This window comes from Gymnoscopelus microlampas (assembly GCF_963454915.1).
Source record: "Gymnoscopelus microlampas genome assembly, chromosome: 1".
NCBI classification, from domain to species: domain Eukaryota; kingdom Metazoa; phylum Chordata; class Actinopteri; order Myctophiformes; family Myctophidae; genus Gymnoscopelus; species Gymnoscopelus microlampas.
The window spans coordinates 3,609,407-3,633,575 of record NC_139962.1 but is presented as its reverse complement, the minus strand read 5'-3'; the positions used below and the strand labels follow the sequence as shown (position 1 = coordinate 3,633,575).

Genomic DNA, 24,169 nt, shown 5'->3' with positions numbered 1-24,169 from the left:
GATTAACCAAACCCTTTTGAAGTACACTAAGTACACTAAGTAATATTATGTTACAACTTATTACCGCGCGTCCGAGGAAAAGATGCACCTCGTTGAGTAAAAAAATCCATTGAACAGATCTGTAGTGGGCGCAGTGGAGTAACTAAAAAAAATTTCTATCCGATGGAATGTTTTCTTTTCTGGCAAAAAAAAGTGTATCTTAGATTGACGGTGGGGGGCTTAGTGTTCCCACTAAGGAAAATAGACTTTCAACATATTAAAACCTTCTTTGTTTTGGTGATTAGCGAAAGTGTATTTTTTTTTCTATTACAGTCGAGAGGCTACGCTACGGCTGAAAAGTCACATAGTGTTAAGGAGAACCTGTTTCCATGCTCTCTGTTGTGTTAGTGCCGGTCATTAAAGACAAAGTGGGTAAGCTAAACAGCTCAGACAATCATAGGCCAATTGCCTTGGAGACAATTCTACTCAGTAGACTTGAGAGGTTGATCTTGTCTGCTGACCAATTTGGATTCAAACGAAAACATGGCACTGATTTGTATATTTTTGTTCTTAAAGAGATTTTAGATAGATACATTTTAGAATTCTACTATGTTTGTATCTTATTAGTGTGGTTGCCCGAATGGGCAACCAGACTATAGTACTCTACCGACTTTCTTCTTTCTTTCTTCTTTCATCTAGATAAACTTTATTTTGTTGTGCTACTCCTCCCACAGTTTCTTTTCCCCAATTTTGTGGCATTGGTCAAAATGATTGGCTTCATCGGGCCTTCAGCGCTTGTACTTTGCTAAGAGATAGGCTGTATAGTTTAATTGACATTGATTTATTAGTGCATTAAATTTCCCCATCCACTTTAATGGGCAAATGAAAAAACTCAAATTCAAGTATTTTTTTCTCAGAAACCGTAAAGGCCAGAGTTTAAAAACTTGGAGGGGAGGTTCATAGTTTATTGCCTATTTATTTAGTGGGAGGGGCCTATTTCCTAAAATCAAAACGGCAGTATCACGAAGGCAGGATCCGATCGGCACCCGATTCGAATGGCACGTCGCGTGGCCTCCGACGGTATTCCTCCCGCCGTATCCCTCGAGTCCCGGCAGCCGCGACCCGCGAACGGCGTCGGTGCAACCACACTTTGCAATTTCCCAGAATTGCGACGCGTCTAGTTGATGCTTCTAGGGTGTTTGACCGCATTAATCATGACAAGTTATTTTTAAAACTGACGCTAAGAGGGGTCCCCAGTTTCTTAGTCAGAATCTTGGTGTTCTGGTATGCTCACCAGACGATGAGAGTAAAATGGGGGAAGTCAATATTTGCTCCTGTTCATGTGACCAATGGTGTCCGCCGGGGGGAATTCTGTCTCCTTTTCTTTTTAATGTTTATATGAATGATTTATCATAGATTTTAAATGCATCTGGGACATGGTTTAGGGTTGGTGACTCGGTAATTAATCAACTGATGTATGCAGATGATTTTGGTCATCTTTAGTCTGTATAGTGCTGGTCTCCAACAGCTTCTGAGTATAATGCTCACAGTATGGTCTTGATTTTAATATAAAATACAACGTTAAAAATAGTAAGATCATAATTGTCCGAAGTAGAGAAGACAGACCATCAACCTTTCCTGACTTCTATCTGGCTGGCACTGTGTGTGCAGTGAGATTACTTATTTGGGCCATATTATCTCCAATGACCTCTCAGATGACAAGCACATCTATAGACACCGGTGGAAGCTGTATGCCCAAGCAAACATGCTGTGTCTCAGATTTAGCATAATGCTCCAGTGCAGACCAGATGTTTGTTATTGTCGGGGTACCCACCTGAATCAGAATCAGCTTTATTGTCACATCACAGGTTTACAGAAGTACAGAAGTGGGTGAAATTCGTTTTCATGCATAGTTCCCATCGTATCGTTATTTCCTGAGATTACCTGAGATAAGATATAAAGGTGAGTGAGCATAGCAGCAGATGTATACTGTGCATGATATACTTATGGACGTCAGTTAAGGTGCTTGAAAAAACACACAACAAAAGACAAAAGTCAGTGCGTTGTACATGGGATAAAGATGCAAAATGTCAGTGCGTGTCGACCGCATAATCCACATAAGGTCGACTGACACTGGTATAATCTGCAAGTAGGTCCATGAGGAAGAGCAAAGAAAAAAGTCAAGTCACTTGTCCCTGGTATAATTCACAGGTAGGTTCAAGGAAGAGCAAAGGTCCGAGACCAGCCTGACAGAACCACCTGTCGTCTGGCTGCTGAACAAGGCTCAGCAGTCTGACGGCAGCCGGGTGACAACTCTTCAAGAACCTGGTAGTGCTGCTCTTGATACTGCGGTAGGCCCCCTTGCCCGGCCGTGGTCGTTGTAGGGGTTTGAACAGTTTGTGACGTGGGTGGTGCCTGACCTTGATGATGCGCTGGGCTTTGACTACACACCTTTTTTGTACAGTTCCTGGAGCGCGGGGACCTCGTCTCCCATTATCTCCTGATCTTACTACTTGCTGTAGGCTTATCTTTTCTGGGGCCGTACAGTTTCTATACCAGGCACAACACAGCCTGATGGAACGCCTTCAACTGAGCGGTTGTAGTACAGCCTGAGGATGTGGTGTCCTACTACGAACTTCTTCAGGCGGCGGAGCCAGTACAGTCACTGCTGAGCCTTTTTCCTCACGTGTTTGGTGTGTCTCCCATTTGAGCTCTTCCTTGATGTGTACTCTGAGGAATTTGAACTCGCTGACCCTTTCCACTGCAGCACCATCGATGACGATGGGCACATGATCTTTCCACGGCCTCCTGAAGTCCACAATCAGCTTCTTGGTCTTGTCGACGTTAAGGGCGAGGTTGTTCTTCCGGCACCAGAGTGCCAGAGAGTTGATCTCATCTCTATAGTCAGACTCGTCCTTGTTGACAATTCGGCCTATCACTGTCGTGTCGTCCGTGTACTTTATGATGGTGTTGGAGACATGTGTGGCTGTGCAGTCATACGTGTACAGGGAGTAGAGGAGAGGGCTCAGCACGCATCCCTGGGGTGCTCCAGTGTTGAGGGTCAGGGGGTCAGATATGATGCTGCCCATTCTCACCGCCTGATGTCGGTTGGACAGGAAGTCTTGTATCCAGTCGCACATGCTTGGGTGTAGCCCTAGGTCTCTGAGTTTTGTGTGAAGTTTTGCTGGCACAATGGTGTTGAATGCTGAGCTGTAGTCCACAAACAGCATACGTACATATGCTCTGCTCTACCTGCTCTGCTGTGCTACATAACCTTATGTACAGGTTTATGTGTAGGGCATCTGAGTCAGTAAATGACATCATCGCTGTCATAACGGACCCTACACAATGTTCTGTCAGGTTCCCATCGAGACTGTGAAACCATTGGCGCACATGTTTGTATGTCAGAAACTGAACAATGTGGGTTATTTGCATTTTATTTGTATTTTCTGTTATTATGTTGTGTTGTATAATTGTGATATGGATCTACCTGGGTCTGAAATAAAGATTGAATTGAATTGAGAACTCCTTCTGACGCTATGGACCAGAGATACTGTACTATCATAGCTAGATCCATCCGTTCCGACCACAGCCTTCATTTCCTACCGAGAACAGGCTCTCCATCCACCGTCCCAAGCCCTGTCTGCGCTGATAGCCACAAGTCCACGTTGTAGCAACGTTGTTTCCATGTTAAACCCGAGCGTGCACAAAACGGATACAATTGGATGGTATGGCAGTGACGACATTCTTAACTTTCTGTGTGCAGTGCATGCACTGAAACTTTATTGTTGATCATGCGTGACGTGATGAAAGCATTTGTTTTCGCATTGGTAGGTCAGAAAAAGAAAAAAAAATATATATTTTAAAAATAAATGACTTCAGAATGGCAATTTAAGCATTCAAATGTAATCAAATATTTGAATCGTGAAAATGTCTTGCCAGTGGACACAACAGAGTTAAATACATGTGGACTTGTATTTGAACTAGATGTTCAGGCTGCTACGGTGCCTTCAAGTCTTGGAAATGGTTTATGTGACAACTGGATTTGAACAGAAAAGTTGCATTTGTGATAAAACATAAAAAACAACATTGTGTTTGTGGTATCTCACTTTCACTTGACTTTTATTTTGGTCATCAGTTCAACCATGTAGACAATAAAAAAAACAACAACAACAACAACAATGCATTATTACATAGTTATGACCAAAAAAGGTATAGGCTGAAGCTAATTATACATACAAGACAAACAAAGAAAACAGATTTAAGTCTTAAAGGACGACTTCACCACTGTTCAAGAAGGGCTGTGGACAGTCCAGAAACCCGTCTACCAGTGACATCATCGTTAGGCAGGATTCTTTTTCCCAAAAAGATAACACTTTTTGTATTCAGATTTTTATTAAGGCGAGAACAATGGGATCTATTATTGCATTGCAACTTTCCAGGAATACAAAGCCTGCAGTTTCTATTAGCTTGGATTCCCCATTGATGATGTCACTGGTAGACGGGTTTCTGAACTGTCTAAAGTCTAAAGTCGTCCTTTAACAAAAGAAAAACAGAAACTAGAAAGGCAGAAAAACCGAAACGAAGAGACTACCTGTCCACAAGCCAACTTAAATATAGGTCAACTCCCTTTGAATTCTAGACAGGCAGACAGAGCTGCATTCTAACACCCCACTTCCTGGATTATTAACACAGCCGGAAAAGAAAACAGGACCATGTTTAAAAACGAGATCATTTTAACTTGTTTCCGTTAATTGTTAATTATAAGGCTAACTGGATGAATATTAAAGACAGGCTTTTATGCGATCAGCTCATGTAATGTAAAACATTTTGGGAAGTCATGTGATATAGTACCTACAGTTCAGAGTTGATATGCATGCCTTGTTTTCATATTTACAAACCAATTTCAGCACTGACTTATTGGGGAATGATTGAAAAGTATTTGAAGATTCTGAATCTGGTGGGTCATTTTTTGGCGCGATGTGTTGGCTGGGGTTACAAATGCAGGAGCAAGACTGTGATATCAACTTGGAGGGAACAATGAGCTAATAGTAATTTTATTATGAGCAATTTCTGAGGGTACATCAAAAGTATTGCTGTAACACATAGGGGCCTATTTTTTAACCCAAGTCGCTCTACCCACTATTTGGAGATTTAGCATGGCGTGTAGCAACTCATAATTGCTACATGGCGCAAGGGGCGTTCCCGTTGCGCCATGTTGCTATCTTCCGACATCAGCCTTAAACACCTGCGCTACGCGTTACATTATGCATAGTTTGGTTTGGGCGTTACATTAATAAAACCAATCAGCAAAATGCCAAATGTCAGAGCAGGCTGCGCAAGCCGTTATGTCCAGTGCTATCTAAGCTCTCTCCCTCTCTGCCTATGGAAGAGTGAAGAGGCAGTCTGACTTGGCCTTGGAATAAAATTATATATAATACAAAGAATTATCACTCACACATTGCTGGTTATAGAGAACTTTAAATTACAGCAATCACTTGTGTCCTAATTCATTAAACTGAATGGTCAGGTGTTATTGCAAACGCAGATCAGACAACATTTTATTTGTCTTTGATAAGCCTGGCAACCTCTGATAAAAAAAAACTGATTATTAACACAAGGAATAACACTCACAGTAAAATTGTAATGCCAATCACATTCACAATCACTTAATTCAGAAGTGTTGTGCTGAAAACTCTTCAGCCTCACTGAGGCACTTATGTAATGTCACACACTATAACCAACATTTGCACAATACACTCTAGCGTTTGATTTCCTTTCAATAAAACCATATTTGATAGACATAATGATGACCTATCATGTTACTGATTATAGAGAATGTTATATTATTGTAATCCGTTATTTATTTCCTGCACAATGGATTAATAAAATGAAGCGTGTATTTTGGAGCGAATGGCATCGCGCAGAACAAATCATTGTCTGCTTTGAATGGAAGCAGACAATTTACCTTTTATAAACACAATCCACACAAGGAATTGACACTCTCTGACTCTAGTAGGAGTGAGGGAGACCTCTGAATGTTGTACGCCCGGCCCGACTCGTAACATTTCCATTGCAGGCATGCTCTACCAAATGGATTTGCCATAGCGGGTGGTTTTAGAATCCGCTATGCGCTTTCCCATACTGTACATGTGTGGGCAAGCTAGCAATTTTAGGAATAGCGCAACAATATGTCCATTGCCACACCTCCAGACGCAAATAACGGAGTCTGCATAGTGTATAAAGGGTAGCGCGGCCGTAAGATACCGTTTGGGGACAGCACCAGCTGCCTTGTGAGTAATTAACGGGTAGCGGGTAGTGCCAAAGGATAGTGCAGGGCGGAAGTTAGGGCCCAAAGTCTATTTAGGAGACCAGAAGTAGGTCTTGAAGAACAAGTTAGTTAACAATACGGTAGTACAGTCAAAAAGCTTTGTTAAAAAGATAACACAACAAGCCCTGGGGGTCTTTTTGTGTTGTGGTCCAATAGTCGTCCCGATCCGGAATAGCCGGCCGACAAGCTCATAAAGTTAACACATTGACTGCCTGAGAAAAACATTGTTTTTCATCCCCATGCCAGCGTTTTTTACCTTAAATTGAAAATTTTTGGAGAGCCGCGGGAGCCACGCTGTAGACACGGAAGTAAACAAAGGGTGTCTGGGGGGTGGGGGAGGATCTCCTCTATCCACCGAAGCAAAAACATTTTTACCGCCATCGGCCATTTTGTTGCTATCGCCGTTGAATAAGGCTCGTTTTCACAAAAAAAAAAAGAAATCTGAGCTAGAGGTGTTTTTCTACAAATCCTAAAATAGGAGTGGACGGAGGTGACGTCACATCCGTCCTTCTCTGAGTCAAGGGATCATTCCTAAGCTGTTATAGCACCCTCTTGTGGAATAAAAAAAAAAAAACGATTTGAAAGGACGTAAACATACGTCGGCAGGCAATGTGTTAAAGTCGTGAGCTTTCCGGCTATTTTTTAGACTTCCCAAATCTTAACAATGCCCTCACAGACAAAATTATCCCTAACAATTTCAAACAATTGATGATAATCTGATAATCTGTCACATCTGTCATATGTACAAATATATGGTCATGTGTATGCTTTTTTGTCAAATGCCAATAAAAACATTTGCACTGTTTCCTGATAACGAACAAGCTTGCCTTTGTCAACGGAGACTTGCATGGATGTTACACGGAAATCGGTGACCGATGCCTTGCAGTCTGTGGTGATTGCGTAATCATTCTATTCCAATAGGTTGCCACTTTTGGCTGATGGTACTGGTCTTGTTTACATTAATGTGTCGCACGTGTGCGACATGGCAGAGATTGAAAGAAGACAGAAATGTTGCCCTTCAGTAGGCTACGGTCTTGGAAGTATTCACACTATTTTCCTCGCAGATGGGTTTTAATCGTCGGTAACCCAAAAATAATCTAACTAGTTACGTTTCCCTATAACGTAACAGAATACTTTTTAATGGCAGTAATCCTGTAATGTAACAAGTTACTTTTAAATGTAACGTTACCCAACACTGCATATAATACATGTGTGTCTGTCTTGAGTGTGTACATGTGTCATATACAGTAATACATGTGCGTCTATGTGTGAGTGTGTACATGTGTCATATAAATGTGTGTTTCATTCCTACAGGTTGGATCAAGAAGAAGACTATTCACCTCAACTCCTTAAAACATGTGAGTACAGACATGTGATAACATATCATATGATATTACTTTATTATTACCCTTTCACTGAAATTTATCTTATGACACAGCAGCCATATAAAAAAATAACAAATAAAATTCGCACATGCGCACTAGGGTTTAACATTTTCCAGGAAATATCTAATTTTAATTCCCGGGAATTTTCAGACCTTTTCCCGGCCCACTAAAATGCATTTATATGTAGATACTTAAATAGCCAATTTTACATCGAGGTGCCCAAATGTCCCTATTGTGTCCACCTATGAACTTGCACTAATAATGACTTAAGTTGATTTTTAAAATCAAATAAATATAATATATAAATATAATATAGTGCCCTGGCGGAGATCTGCCCTGTTGCGCAGCAGCGGGTGAAGACAATTAACTTAAACAAGGAGCTGCGCTGTGCACCCAAAACGCACTCAAACAATGTCAAACTCTAGCTGCTGAAATAAACGTTCCATTTGTATCATTATTGACAAGAGAACAGAACATGGATGTTGTTTGCAAAATGATTTTTTATGTATTGTCCATCAGAGCGCCGGTGAGGTCACAGCTTATCTCTACTTTTGTAGGATATTGATTTGATAGCCTAAACTTGTAATTTGTTTGCAGTTATTAATTTGTATTAGGCTAGGCTACTTGCTGGACATTAAGACTCCATTTTGGGATGTTGGCTGTATGTTGTCAAATGTATTCATCTATATTTTGTTGTTGATCAAATGTCGGGTTTTATAGTGTGATTTTGACATGCACATGCATGCGCTGCCACTGACAATCAATGAGACACACAGCTGTTGTGCAGTTCACTTGTTCTACTGGGTAGTTCTAGTAAATGGTAGTTTGAACGTTCTAAAATGCAAGTGTTGGTAGGGTAGGCTACATTAATGGTGATTAAAAAATCGGACCACATCGGTCTAATACTTTCTCTCTCTCGCCCTCTCTCTCTCGCACGCGCTCTCTCTTGCTCTCTCTCTCTCTCCAGCTCTCCGGTCTCTCCTCTCTCTCTATCAAAAGCATTGCTGGCTTGCTCGCATTTTAAGCTGGAATATAGGCTCGAAATCAAACCTACCCACTGTTTATGCAGCGTTTCACTTGATGTTGAATCTCAACTAGTCAACTGGTGTCTACCGTATCGTATTGACAGCAGAGGAAACGGTGAAATCAGCGTGCGCACTGCGCAGGGCAGGCATGGGGCATCACGGCCACTTTTTTTTATTTGTTTTATTTTGTTCATTATTGTTACATTCAGTGCGTCCCATATGGTTCACAACGGGACGATGGGACCCTGCCCTGGTTGGAAACGCGGCAAGTAACTTGGCTAATTATAATAGTAATTCCTCCGCGCTGTAGATAGGCCTTTCTACTAATTAGTATTCTTTTCTAACAAAAAAAAAAATCCCGGGAACCGGAGTCAGTTCCCGGGACGGTAAATAGCCTCGGGATTCCCGGGATTCCCGTATCCCGGGAATCCCGGTGTTAAACCCTAATGCGCACGCACATGTCCACTATCGCACAAATGCACAGACACAACAAGTCATATAAGGTATGTGTGGACAAAAAAAGATACTGTTCATTTAAATTTTATTTTGTAATGTAGCCCCCCCATCTCTCTCTTTCTCTCTCTGTCCAGTGTAATTTCACAACTTGCTAATTTGATCAAAAATTCCACAATTGCTTAATGCATTACATGAAACTAACTTAATAACTGCAACTGCTAATTTCGCTTTGATAACCATTGATGCTACTGGGTTGTTGTAATGTGCACTTATTTTTTCATGACAAGTACTGTGTAAACCTAGTGTTCATTCAAAATGAGATATTCCTCCAAACCTGGCTAGTATTGTCAAAAATGTTCTGCCCTTTTGGACATTTCAGCCCCTGCTCCTCTATTCTTTCTCTGCACGTCCCTATGTGCTGTAGGAGCTATAAACAACGTTTTTCTTTTTTATGGTGATCATCTTGCCTAATATAAATCATCTTTACATTTGGGTCGGTTCTTTTGGCTCTGCCATTGGTGTTGTAAGGGACCACACAACCCACAAACACTTTGATGCACAAGCCGCGCAAAACTGCAAACACCAACAAGCAAATGTTTGTTAATGCTGCCTGCAGCGGTACACTTAAAACGGTGAAACGAAGATAAATGGACTAAATGACTGATTTAAAACTGCTATAGAGGAAGAAAATACTAACTTTAGAGGTCTTATGTCTTCTGTGAACCATACAGATATGTCTTATGTATTCAGTGAACCATACATATGTCTTATGTAAACCATACAGATATGTTATATAAGCAAACATGATGGTTAGTAAAACCATCAGACTGCTTCCATACTGTACTGTACTGTACTGTACTGTACTGTGCAGTTATAGTGCAGTTATAGTACAGTTATAATACTGTACTGTACAGTACAGTTGTAGTAGTTACAGTACTGTAATGTATTGTATTGTACAGTACAGTCGTAGTACAGTTACTGTACTGTACTGTACTGTAATGTATTGTATTGTATTGTATTGTATTGTATTGTACTGTACTGTACTGTACTGTACTGTACTGTTATAGTACGGTACAGTACAGACAGTGCCATAACGCTGGGTTAGGGGAACCTATCAACCAAACAGACAAGGTGAATGTATCATTTGCTGAAATAAATCACACACACACACACACACACACACACACACACACACACACACACACACACACACACACACACACACACACACACACACACACACACACACATGCGAGCACATAAAGTGGTGCTTATCTGTGTTGATCTTTGATAATGAGTGGTGTGGAGAAGTGGAAAGTTAATATTTTGGCTTTAAGATTTGTGTTTTCTCAATGGGTGAACAAATGTATAATTAATATGTATCTTGATGTCCCTCAAACCATGTAGTCTATGTATAACAAATTGGGAAGATCTAAAGATTATTGTCCAGTAAATATAGTGCCCAGTGCCCACCCTGTCTTGCCCAGGCCGGCAGGCCCATTCTCAATTCACCACTAGTACCACATGGTTCTGATGTCTGACAGAGAATCCCGGGTTCCCTCTCTGCCTGTTTCCAGCAGGAAAGCCCCCCCCCACGCACACGCGCGCGCGCACACACACACACACACACACACACACACACACACACACACACACACACACACACACACACGAGGTCGTCAACATTTTAGGATGACCATTTTGAGAGAGAGAGAGAACTTTCGAAGGCTTAAGTATTTTTATAAGCATGTAAAATGGTGCATTTGTATAGCGCTTATATCCAAAGCGCTTTACATAGATTGTGCATTACATTCACCCATTCACACACACATTCATACACCGATGGCGGAGGAAACGATGTAAGGCAACAACCTGCTCATCGGGAGCAATTAGGGGTTCAGCGTCTTGCTCAAGGACACTTCGACACCTCGGAAACCCATGCCTTTTTCTTTTTTTTTCAAAAGAAAAAAAGGCTGGGAGAACCTTGCAGGAACGCTGGTCTTAGGACCTTGTTATCTCCTAACCAATCAGAGTGCAGAGGGGCGTCGCTCTAAATTTGGTGACTTCAGCGTGGTCCGTGGGCACAGGGGGGGGGGGGGGGGGGGCGGGGACATAGATTGGTGAAGCAATAGGAAGCGGCACAGGAATCCACCCGCCTGGGTTTGGATCCGCCCTTCAAGACCATCGATTGGGCTCGTTCTTTCAGTCTACTTCGACACTAACTCTGGGGGAGCGCCCCAGCCCGGGATCGAACTGGGAACCTTGCGGTTTCCAGTTCACTCTACCCGGACACTCTGCCCCTGAGCCACTGCAGCCACTGCTGCATGTATTCCAAACTTTAACTGAAGTACACATTTCACTGGTAGTTGAGTCATATTTGTATCTATACTTTGACTAAAATATCGGGGTTGAGTACTTTGTCCACCACTGGCTATATGATTCATTAAAAGAGATGGGGGGGGGGGGTACTATTAATTACCATAATAATGTGGTATTTTGGTATATACCGTACTGTCAAATGTCATAATGCTACTTTGTACTTTAACTCATTACTTATTGTAAAATATTGTTTGTTGTTCTCTCCATCAGGTGTCCGTCCTCTCACACTGGACACAAACACAGCACACAGAAAGCTCTCTCTGTCTGAGAACAACAGAAAGGTGACACAGACCAGTGAGGATCAGAGGTATCCAGACCATCCAGACAGATTTCAATACTGGTCACAGGTTCTGTGTAGAGAGAGTCTGACTGGATGCTGTTACTGGGAGGTAGAGTGGAGTGGAGGGGCTCTAGTAGCAGTGACTTACGGAGGAATCAACAGGAGTGGAAGGGGTCTTGACAATTTGCTTGGATTCAATGACAAGTCCTGGAGTCTGGATTGTGATGGTAGACGCAACAGATACTATGTCATTCACAATAAGAAGACAACTGTCCTCCCTGTCCGTCCCTCTGGCTCCAACAGAGTAGCAGTGTATGTGGACTGTCCTGAGGGCATCCTGTCTTTCTACAGAGTGTCCTCTGACTCACACACACACCTGCACACCTTCCAGACCACATTCACTGAACCTCTCTATCCTGGGTTCTATGTGTACCGTGGCTCCTCCTCCTCAGTGTCTTTGTGTCAGATAGAGTAAGTTGAAAACGCACGCACGCACGCACGCACTTGTTTAACCCTAAAAGTTATATGTGCAGTAGTTTATAACATGATCTACAAGGTGTTGTAGATGTTTTATAGATCTGTGATTTTTGGTGTTTATAACATGGTCTATAACATGTAGATGATTTATAGATCTGTTATTTTCAGTATATAACATGTAGATGTTTTATAGACAGTGCTCATTTTGACAGCAAATTTCAATTAGTTTTAGTCATATCTTAATCTTGTGAAATGTTTTAGTCTAGTATTTAGTTGACTAAATATTGTAAGATTTTATTCTATTACTACTATTAATACAAAGTCTGGAGAATAAATAAAACAGACAACCAGGGTTATTATAGTGAGGGTTATAATATAAAAAATAACTTCAACTAGAAAAAAAATGTAGTTAACTGAAATCAAAACAACTTCAAAGCTTTACAGAAAACATATAACTAACATAAACTGTATTGTGTGTTTACAAAACTATTTAAAACTGAAATATTACAGAAAATTAGTTTTAGTGAATAAAAAATCTTCAAAAATATATGTACAAGTGGTGTGCGCTTGTAGATTATAGCTACTTTCACTATTTTTTTATATTCTGTAAGTAGTATAAAACAGGGCTCAAGTGGGCTCAAATATTATAATCTCCAAAATCTAAGTTTGTTTGTTTGTTTGTTTGTTTTGTTTGTGTCTTTCAGTCCAGTAGTTCCATCCAGTTTCTCCCCCATCGTGCACACAGAACACACAACCAATGAATACAGGTCAGTCGTCCTAAACATATTCATTGGTAGCTTCTACATATCAAAGAGACCAATCGCTAAGACCCACCCCACAATGGCTATTGTCCAATCCTAGCTTAGCAACCATTGTTACTTAGGCAACACCACATTCTACACGCACGCACGCGCGCGCGCGTGCACACACACACACACACACACACACACACACACACACACACACACACACACACACACACACACACACACACACACACCTACCCACACACACACACACACACACACACACACACACACACACACACACACACACACACACACACACACACACACACAGATTAAGAATGCCATTGATTTATGAATTTAGATGATTATTTCAGGATTTTCATTGCTCTTTGTTTTAATCATATTCCTTTTATGTGTCTGTAATCATGGGTCACACATTAGCCTTGTCTAAAAACCCTCCATGTAATAAATCGGTCTGATGTTACTTGAATCAAGGTTTTTAACATCGTACCTGTTAAATAAACATTGAAAAAGAAAAAATGGTATTGTAAAGGAACTTGATGTGAAGTGGCAACATGACAGCTAATAATACAGATTGTATCAATGAAAATGTTTGTTTTATCTCATATAGATTTTATATCAATACAAATGATTGTTTTATATCATATACATTTTATATCAAAACAAATGATTGTTTTGTGTCACAGGTTCCATGTCCCCGGTGCGGGGCTGTTCCAGTGCAATGAGACAGGGTTGATGTTTGGAACGACAGGGGAAGGAGAAGTCCTCTACAGGACTGTTCAGTGGGATGAAAAAAGGATCCAGTCAACAGAAGGGACTCCTGCAGGTCCTCTGTTTGACATCAAGTGTCCTCAGAAGTCAGTCCGCCAGCTACACCTGCCACACTGTGGTGAGTACTGGCTGCTCTTAGCATTGTGTCATCACTTTCAATGTCCTTGTTCAAAGGGACCGAGAATAACAGACAATACTTTGTTGAAATACACTGTGTGATTTTGTATTACGTTTAGATGGTTTAGGCATTTGTTTTGTTCATCATAGCATTTAGCATACTGAGCATTTAGCACACTATGATGCTTAACACATTGGGTGCCAAAACCGTATATATACGGTTATGGGAATACAACCGTTTTTTGATGCTCAACGTACATTTTTTTAATAAACCTCTGGCACCCCAAGTGGTGTAAGTCATATACGGTATATCTATTTTCTATAATTGTATATGTTGTATTAGGGCCCGAGCACTGCAAGCGTTTATTATTATTTGTAGGACAAATTAATTGCCCCCTAAAAAAATTCAAAGTTGAACCCCACTATACGATTTAATTTACATGAAAATGTCTAAATAAGTTATGACACATGTACAATTGGCTCTCTTAAGCTGCAATTGGCCCGTGGGTCGCCTATTGGGGAACCATTCGTTAGGGCATCTTCTTCAGGGAAATGTCAAGTGTTGCAGCTGTCATGACCCAAGGAATCCTTGGGGGTAAATGGTGTTTCTATGACAAACGTTTTCCATTTGTAATTCACACTATGGGCAGAAGTGAAAGGGCCATCAATACACCCTTGAAATGTGGGGTCAATCAGACAATGATTTGATAAAACAGACCCATTCAGAAAAACAACTAACGCACATCCTCGCGCGCACGTGATTTCTCTATATTCTCTGCCGTTGAGCAGGCTAGTGGTCTAACTGGTATATTCTGTCCTGTCTTTGTCCTTGCAGAGCTGAACAAGAGGCAGTGTGAGGTATTGTGGGAGGTCTTGTGGGACTATGAGCCACTTTATGAGGATGATCTGGAGCTCAAAGTGGGAGACATCATTGACTGTACCAATAAAGAGGTACATTCATTACCCCCACCTGGCTAACACACTAAGGAGCAGGGAGACAGCTACAGTACTGTATTAACTAACTACAAGCTAGCAAACTTACTACACTTATGAAAAGAAAAGGGGGAAAATATATCATAATTGCATTGTCATTGTTATTACATCTCAGCCATTCCCCTGCATTTTGTTGCACGCCCTGTATGTATAATGTGGAGTTAGAAGGAGAGCTCGTCATTGAAGTCATGGTGTGTTTATTTACTGGTACTGGTATACTGGTAATGGCGCAAGGCTACTGTTCTATTTAGATGCTTTTGTAAGATCTTTGGTTTTGTACAGTTTATTTGCATGCCATGTCACCGTGGGTCCTAGTTGGAGTCAGTGCCCTGATTGTAGTTTGTAAGCTAGACAGCTAGTAAGCCTCATAGTTATATAAGATCTAAAGAACAAGCGGCCCGCTCCGATCTATTCATTCAAGTTGCTACGGGCTGGGGCGGCACCTGTCAGCAGAGAGTGTTGCGCGGGAGGAATAGGATGAAGGCCCTACGCCCCCCCCGGTGGGGGCTCCTTACTGGCAGCTGAGTCAGTAGGATACAACAGCAGTGACAACACAGAAATGTGTGTGGAGAGGAATTAATTGGGGAGAAAAAGTGGGTCAAAATATTATTGGCTAAGTTTGGAGAATGAGTGAGACCCAGCACCAACTCCACATCGGAAGTTCGGGCTGTGATCTTCTACTTAAATTATATATAAAAAATAAAAAAATAAAAACAGCAAAACGTGTTGGCAGCATAGAGGACACCCCCCCCCCCCTTTTTCATTTTCATTTGTTTAAGTTAGCATTATTAAATATCACAAGTATTATTATTATTATAATTTAATAGGCATTAGTATTAGGATAATTTGCATTGATTGATGTGTAATTACCTATTTATTTTTATTTATAGTTATTACTTTCTGATTATTGCATTTTATTTTTTAACACTGGGTGTATAGATATAAAAAAAAAAATAAAAAAAAACGCTTGCAAGAAGATAAGAAATGTAATGTAATTAAAATATAAACATGAATATCTTGCAATAAAAGTATTAAACATATATATATATATATATATATATATATATATATTATTGGCTACTCTGAATTGTAGGGGAAATAAATATAGATAAATAAATAAATAAATGAAATAGCATCTTCAAAATAAACACAATAAATATACAAACAAAACATAAATGTGACCATACATTTCTGTGTGTGTCACGTTCATCTTGTATTATTAGCCTATGTTTCATGTTTGGAATTTTCTTCATAACTTTTGGTTGGAGATGTTAATCTCCGAATGTACTTTGGGTGCATGTTGTCCAACTGTTAAACTTGACATTTTAAACAATACATCAAAGTGCATACTGCGAGTACAGGTGGACAAACAACACCTTATGTCTTGTGCCTTCAGGTTGAAGCTGGCTGGTGGTACGGCAGCTTGAATGACAAGTTGGGTTTTTTCCCTTCCAACTATGTCAAAGAACTGCCTCCAGATGAGACAGGTAAGACTCCTGAGCTGTCTGGGCTTCATTAAATGGGCCACACCATGAAATTAACTTTTTCACATGTTTTTTCGGGCTCCCCTGCATTCCTTCTACACCCAATAAATAAATAAGCAAACAAGCAAATCTGAACCCTCTGGCTTTCACATTAATTTCGGAGAATGTGTCTCTGAACAGGCCATTTCATTTGCTACTGGCCAATCACATCGGGCCTTTGCTTTAGGCTATCAAAAGAACATTTTCTCTGAACCGCCATTGTGTTAATAATAATAATTAGTATTATTATTTTGTCTCCTCTTCACTCATCCTCCTACTGAAACAAATGAGTCTTGTTGTAAGACAAAACAAGTGCTCCTCTTATCCTCCCAAAGCAACAAATATATCCTCCGCCATTTTGCTAACATCGCTGACGATCTATTTCCAACAGTGTTGTTGTAGCCAGCATCACTGAGAAGCGGTTTGTTAGTTCTTAATAGTGAAACTAAGAAAGCAAAAGACGTGCATGTTGCTAATCTCAGTTGTCTGGTAGATGCTGTTCCCTTTTAGAGCGGATTTGGAACCGGTCTCTTTGTTTGCATGTATGCGTGTGTGGAAATGACAGGATATGGTAGGTGGGCTTTAGACCGGATCTGAGCACAGAACACCTTGAGCAGACGTACAACTCAAAACGCAAATACTGTAATGATTTGGGGCGGCACCTGTCAGCAGGGAGTGTTGGGCAGGAGGAGTAGAACGAAGGCTCTACGTCCTCCCGGTGGGGTCTCCTCACTGGCAGTAGGATACAACAGCAGTGACAACACAGAAATGTGTGTGAGGAGGAATCAATTGGTACTGTATACCCACTAAGTTGGGGAGAAAAATGGGTTAAAAATAATTGGCTACTCTCCATAAAAAAAACTGAGGTTCCGGGACAACACCTGTTCCTAACTGTTTCCCCCACGATTCCTTCCCGTTCGGGAAAGCTTCCCCGCGGTTCTGAGCGGCTCAGAGCGCACAGTGGCCCATCGGAAGATAATAGTTTACATTTATTAGTCATTGCCCATTGTGTTACTACATTAACAAAAATGCTCAAGCTCAAGCATTCCCATTATTATTTGTATGATGAAGGATAAGGGATATTCTCTGTCTGTCTGTCTGTCTGTCTGTCTGTCTGTCTGTCTGTCTGTCTGTCTGTCTGTCTGTCTCTATCACTTTGTGTGTCTCTGTCGGTCTGCCTGTCTCTATCACTTTGTGTGTGTGTCTCACTCTCTCTCTCTCTCTCTCTCTCTCTCCTCTGATTAATATTGCATATTGTATGTATTTTAAAGAGCCTCTCTCTCTCTTTCATGCACGCACGCACGCACGCACGCACGCACGCACGCACGCACGCACGCACACACACACAAACACACTGCCCACTCCCCAGTCTCGATCCTGAAATGCTTGTGTTTGTTTGGCTACTTTCTTTTTTTTTTTTAAAGCTGTTCTTCCACTGTTCTTATTTGACTGGAATACAAATATTTAATCGTGAGCACGATCACAATGCGCTGCCGTTGTTCCATTGTACACTGTAGTTTGGCAGTGAAGTGATTTTCCCTATAAATGTTCTGTGAACGGCCTGTACGACCACGCGTTTTTTTTTACACATTTTGGTTCGCTTAACAATGTCCTGTGTGAACACTAACCAGACCAAAAGCAAAACGCAACATAATATAACAAATAATATGTTGAAATCCATACTTGATTGAAGTATCTGACGACAGTCATGAATATGTCTTCATGTCTTAAACTTAGACGGTTTAAGCATGTTGTTAAAGACATCACATGTTTCTTTTGAGCTTTTTTTTTACCATGAAATGGAATCTATAATGTTTTAAAAACCTTTCACAGGTGGTGACCTGGTTGTGGTCCACATCACAGACGATGGGAAGAAGCTCTTAGAACCACTGGTAGTGACCAAGACTCATGTGGTTGTAAATGTGAAACACCTGTCTCTGTTTGGACTCCTGTGGAGGATTTACAACTACATCAAACCAACCTTTGGTCAAGTTCTGCTGTTCCGTCAACCACCGACTTGTCAGATACGGAAACTGAGTGTATTACTGCTGCCGAGCAACGTGCCTATCAAAGAGGTAAAATATGTTATATGTATATATGTATGTTATCTGTTAAGTAGCATCTCAGAGAGTTTGAATCTGTTTAGACTTATTGAACTAAAACATGACAAGGATTATTTTTTTTTAAAAGACAACCAGACTCTAGTCTGTAGGTGTGTACACATTTGACAACCAATTTAACAACCCATTTGACAACCAAAATGTATACATAGTAGTAGGCATATAAAGACAAAGGAGCTTTTGTCAAAATACCCCGGTATTGATGTTAGCAACGAAACCCTGAGAAGAAGAAGACAGCCAGCACTCGATGAATGTCCTCAGCGGTCAAAACAACAGTTGAATTATTAAGGTGTATGACACAATCGAGACCAAGTTAATTCCTCAGTGTCCCTGTCACCACCTCTCTTGAAAGGGCTGACCACCTCTATCACCTGAAACCTCAGGGTGTCCCTGTCACCACCTCTCTTTAAAGGGCTGACCACCTCTATCACCTTAAACCTCAGGGTGCAGACATCATGACCCATAGCATTGAAATGTCTGGCCACGGATGATTCCTCGTCATTGTTTCGGATAGAGCTCTTGTGTTCAGAAAACCGTGTTTTATTAGAGAACTCAAAACATGTCTTGGTGAGGCAAAACAAATCTATGTGAAAAGGACATTCATTGAGTGCTGGCTGTTATCTTGTTCTCATATTGTCGGGCCGTGCACCTTGAGACCCTTTTTAAACTCAACAATTTCAACAATGAAACCTTAAGAAGTGTACGTGCCGTCAACAGTAAGTTACCTGAAAAATGTGCCCACATATATTAACCGTGGGTCATATGATCAAACTTATTTTTTTCCTGGATTCCGTGGATCATGACGCAACCATTTTGTGTTTCTATTAAAAAAAAACGTTTCGCTACTACTTGTGCAGATTTTGCTCAAAACTCACGGAAATCGCTACACAAGATCTCTGAAGTAATGTGATCAAGATGTATGAGTTTAATTTTTCAGATGCCATTTCCAAGTGGCTATGACTGCCTTCCAAAGTTTGCAAGCTATGGGTAGGCCTGGCGGAGACCTGTGCTCCGAGGAGCACATTTTTCTAGTTCAACTATCTGGTCAAGTTGTGTTGCTGTCATTGTAGGTGATGTCATATCATAACGACAAAAAACACATCGAGACCACCTCCAACTGTGTTCTCATCCCATACCAAGACTACAAACTGCAAAGTACTTCACAGGAAGTACAACCTGAGGTATCACACATTAAACATCATTTATAGTTTAGAGTTCATTGTTTGTTAAAACAGTGTGAGTCATGTCTGGTGATTACTACGGTAACACTTTCTACAATAGTTATATAGTGATCTAAAAGTTATCTATGTTTTCAGGACGCTGTGCCGTATCATCTGAACTATGGACCAAATTACCATCCAGCATTTATGGTGACGATGGATCTCAGTGCAGAAGACTCATTGAAATTGAAATTGAAATTACTGGGACCTTATGACAACAAGGTCTGGGCGGAAACAATTCCACTGATTGTTAAATACAGAATTATTAAACTTTATCTTCCCCATCATAACTATCTTTTAATTTGGATAGATGACAAACTTTAAAAAGGACAATGACATGAGGAAGGATCAAACATCCTTTCACATGTTCAACATGTCGAGGTAACCTGACTCCATTCTAAAACATAGAATTTATAGACACACTGCTACCACCACCCTTAAATATTCATTATGAGAGATTAATTACTAGTTATATTACTACAGTGTCTACTATATGTAAAAGTTCGTGAAAAATTATCAACCTTAGTATGTTTTTATTTACAAAGCTCTAATTAATAACCGCTTACTTATCTTTGATGATGACACAAAGACTTCCATGTTCTTAAAATTAACTGATCAAATAATGTTTTTCTGCTGTTGTTCCTCATACATATACGTACTGTATAACATAACATAATACTACATAATTGCCAAGACGGCTGAGTTTCCCCCACGGGATCATTAAAGGTGGGTGTAGTTACCTATACCTACCTTGATCAGGTCTGGGGGTTTTAGTTTTGTTGGATTCAAATTGAACATACACATTATAGTATCTTTTTTTGTGATTTTCGTCCTCCCAAAACAAACACAAATTAATTTAAAAATACATATATATATTTTTTTAAGAGGCAATTTTTTTCCTTTTCTTTCACCATGTGACCAAGTGAACAGAAAAGTCACGTGACTTCTGTTTTTTGATTCAGACAAAAATAATGGAGCCGTGTTGACTTTTGGGAATTGGTCTGAATATAAAAAAAAAAAGAAAAACAAATCTTTCACCGTTGTCAGTCGCAAATAAAAAATGACCATGACAGAAATGTTCAGAATTGAATCAGGCCTCAGATGCCTGAAGAAGGTCTACAGTATGTGACCGAAACGTTAACGCTTAACTAATAAAGGTGTTCCTATTGTGCAAGTGCAGACGGTGTGCGGGTCATTTTATTTTATTCTCATGTATTAGATGGTTAAAAGTTTTAAGTGTGATTGTTCTTTTTTCATGGTTAAAAGTGTTAAGTGTGATTGCTGTTATTGCATGTTTAAAAGTGTTAAAGGACGACTTCACCACTTTTCAACATATCTTCATATAGGTCCTCACTAATGCTCATGATAAAATGGTACAATTTTTTTCTAATCAGTCTGAGTCTCAGAGGAGGGCTGTAGACAGTTCAGAAACCCGTCTACCAGTGACATCATCGATGGGGAATCCAAGCTAATAGAAACTGCAGGCTTTGTATTCCTGGAAAGTTGCAATGCAATAATAGATCCCATTGTTCTCGCCTTAATAAAAATCTGAATAAAACAATTGTAACCTTTTTGGAAAAAAAAATCCTGCCTAACGATGATGTCACTGGTAGACGGGTTTCTGGACTGTCCACAGCCCTCCTATGAGACACAGACCAAGTAGAATTTTTTTTTATAATTTTATCATGAGTATTAGTGAGGACCTATTATATGAAGATATGTTGAAAAGTGGTGAAGTCGTCCTTTAAGTGTGTTTATTTTATTGCATGGTTAAAAGTGAACGTTAATTACATGTGATTGTTGTATTGCATGTTTAAAAGTATTAAGTGTGATAATTGCATGTTTAAAAGTATTAAGTGTGATTATTGCATGTTTAAAAGTATTAAGTGTGATAATTGCATGTTTAAAAGTGAACGTTAATTACATGTGATTGTTGTATTGCATGTTTAAAAGTATTAAGTGTGATTATTGCATGTTTAAAAGTATTAAGTGTGATAATTGCATGTTTAAAAGTGAACGTTAATTAAGTGTGATCGTGAACTCATTCAGATCAGTCACAGGATGTGTTGCATGGTTGTCATCACTTACCTTGTTTTTACATTTAGTCAGTCAGTTAATCATTTAATTAATTGTAACTAAACAAAACAATGTATTCTTTTTCATCCAGATGCCGGTCCCAGTCAGTCAAATGTGACGACAGCGACGATGACACGTCAACGACACGTCAAAGGTACATTACACGTTGTGTGTTTAAGAGGTATAAAAGTCCCTCGGTCAGTCTATCTGTCTGTTAGACATTTAGTCAGTCTGTGTCAGTCAGACATTTTAATAATGTATATAAAGTGTAACTGAAAACAATACATTCTTTTTTCTCCAGACGCCGGTCCCAGTCAGCCAAACGTGACGACACGTCAGGAAGCGCAGACGTTGCGGTGTGTGCGGTCAGAGTTCGTTGAAGGAGTGTCAGAGGCCGTGATCAAAGGCCTGCTAGACAAGCTGTTCCATGAGAACGTTCTCAACGATGAAGAGATGGACTTGATCAGAGCAGAGAAATACAGGAAAGAGAGAGCGCGACAATTAATCGACACGGTGAGAAGGAAAGGGAACGCAGCATCTCTGAAGATGCTCACTGCTCTTCATGAAGAGGATCCCACCCTTCATCAGGAGCTGGGTTTGGACGAACCTTGATTTATCATTTATAGAACCGTCTTCTGTTGAGGATCCTAATGTTGTCTGATGACTAGAAATGATCTGATCAGCAGTGAAAACATGACCATCGGTTATGCAATACCCGTCGTACTTGTGTGAGGTACACATTATCATAGTAGCCTACAGGGAGGCCAGTCTATGATGTCAGGACTATGACATCATACATGACATCAGAGATCTCCATATATGGACATAAAAAGGACACAGGCAGACAGACACAGATACAGACAGAGCCACAGACATTTGTGGAGTTTTGATTCTGGAAAAAGCGCTGATCCGACTGACATCCCACTCAGATATATCTCAAGATGCTGTATGAGCGGGGAATGCTCTCAGACAAGACAGACACATTTTGTGCATTTAAAGGGAAACTCGATTTTCAGAAAAATGAACATCGCCTCATCACACGCAACGGCGTTCTCGTAGTAGAGGATTTTTTCTTTTATCCGCACGGGGCAATCCGTTGCACAGCTGTGGCCGTTTGAATCCAGCTTGTTTTTGCCGTTAAGCAAGAGGAACGGAGATTTTTCCACAGGAAATAAACAGGAAGTAAACAAGACATTTATTTTTTTACCGGGTCTGACGTCATCTGGCAGTGAAAGCATCATTCATATGGTTGACAACAGCCCCAACTGGTGGAAAACCACTGAAAACACAAAATCGCGTCCTTCTCGACGACGATGAGAAGTCTCGTCGGTGGCAGGCAAAGAGTTAAAGCTCACAGAGGTAACGCAATTTTCCCCACAGAAAGGATGTGTCATTCTCTGCCGACACGTTCCTTTTTCTCCTTTGTACATACTGTGTAGTGTTTTGTATTGTTGATGACATATTGTGTTATTGTTATGCCATGCTGATGAATTGAATACCTGATAGGGCCACAATGGAAACAAGCTTCCTGTGTTATCCTTTTAGCCTTAATGTCTGACTACCTTGTCCTGTTTACATTTCTGACTAATAAAGTATTCAATCAACATTCTAACAGAGGTTAGAGTCTCCTTCACATTCTCTACATTTCCGTCTGTATAGATTGTCCGCTAATTTTGAATTTTCTTCAAAACACACTTTTTGCTCCTTTTCCTACAGATTGTCTCCAAATCTCACAAAGATTGGTACACGTGATCTCTGGACCTATGTGATAAACATAAATAAGTGGAATGTTGATAGCCCATACCGTTCATCCGTAATAGGCTTCCAAAGTTAGTGGGAGGGGCCTATTTGACAAAAAAATCACGAACAAAACGTCCAATCAAACCCACATTTTTATCACATGTCAAGGGTTGTGTACTCAGCGAAGCACTAAGAGCATTTCCACTTTCATCCATAGGGGGTGCCACAGATGCACAAAATGTAATTGTTTGATGCAAAAACATGAATTTTGGATCAATCCTCTCTAAATGATATACAAGTGACCTCATGGCACGATGTGGCAATGTAATTGGTTAATTGATATGTATTGTTAATCAAATATTATGATGTATGTCTATGGTAACGGCTGACAGTTCCTGGGATGAATGAGGAAGCTTGTTGATACAATGTGCTGTAGCTCAGGGTTCCTCACAGTGGGTGCTGTGTCACCCTAGGGGTGTCATGATGCAAGTCCATTGGTGCTGCAGAATACTTTGATAATATTTGAA

The 24,169-nt window shown here is 40.4% G+C and overlaps 1 protein-coding gene across 1 annotated transcript in view; it reads left to right on the top strand.

The window, feature by feature from the left end:
* The window catches only part of LOC311049027 (uncharacterized protein), a gene marked incomplete at its 3' end in the record, with an annotated part of 71,758 nt that extends 52,661 nt beyond the window's left edge, over nucleotides 1-19,097 (top strand). The window contains exons 16-23 of the mRNA XM_084062454.1: nucleotides 7,625-7,668; nucleotides 11,766-12,306; nucleotides 13,017-13,079; nucleotides 13,769-13,971; nucleotides 14,806-14,921; nucleotides 16,360-16,450; nucleotides 18,320-18,561; nucleotides 19,050-19,097. Coding sequence (XP_083918580.1) covers nucleotides 7,625-7,668; nucleotides 11,766-12,306; nucleotides 13,017-13,079; nucleotides 13,769-13,971; nucleotides 14,806-14,921; nucleotides 16,360-16,450; nucleotides 18,320-18,561; nucleotides 19,050-19,097 — 1,348 coding nt within the window. The remainder of the gene's footprint in view (nucleotides 1-7,624; nucleotides 7,669-11,765; nucleotides 12,307-13,016; nucleotides 13,080-13,768; nucleotides 13,972-14,805; nucleotides 14,922-16,359; nucleotides 16,451-18,319; nucleotides 18,562-19,049) is intronic.
* Between the last annotated feature and the right edge of the window lie 5,072 nt (nucleotides 19,098-24,169).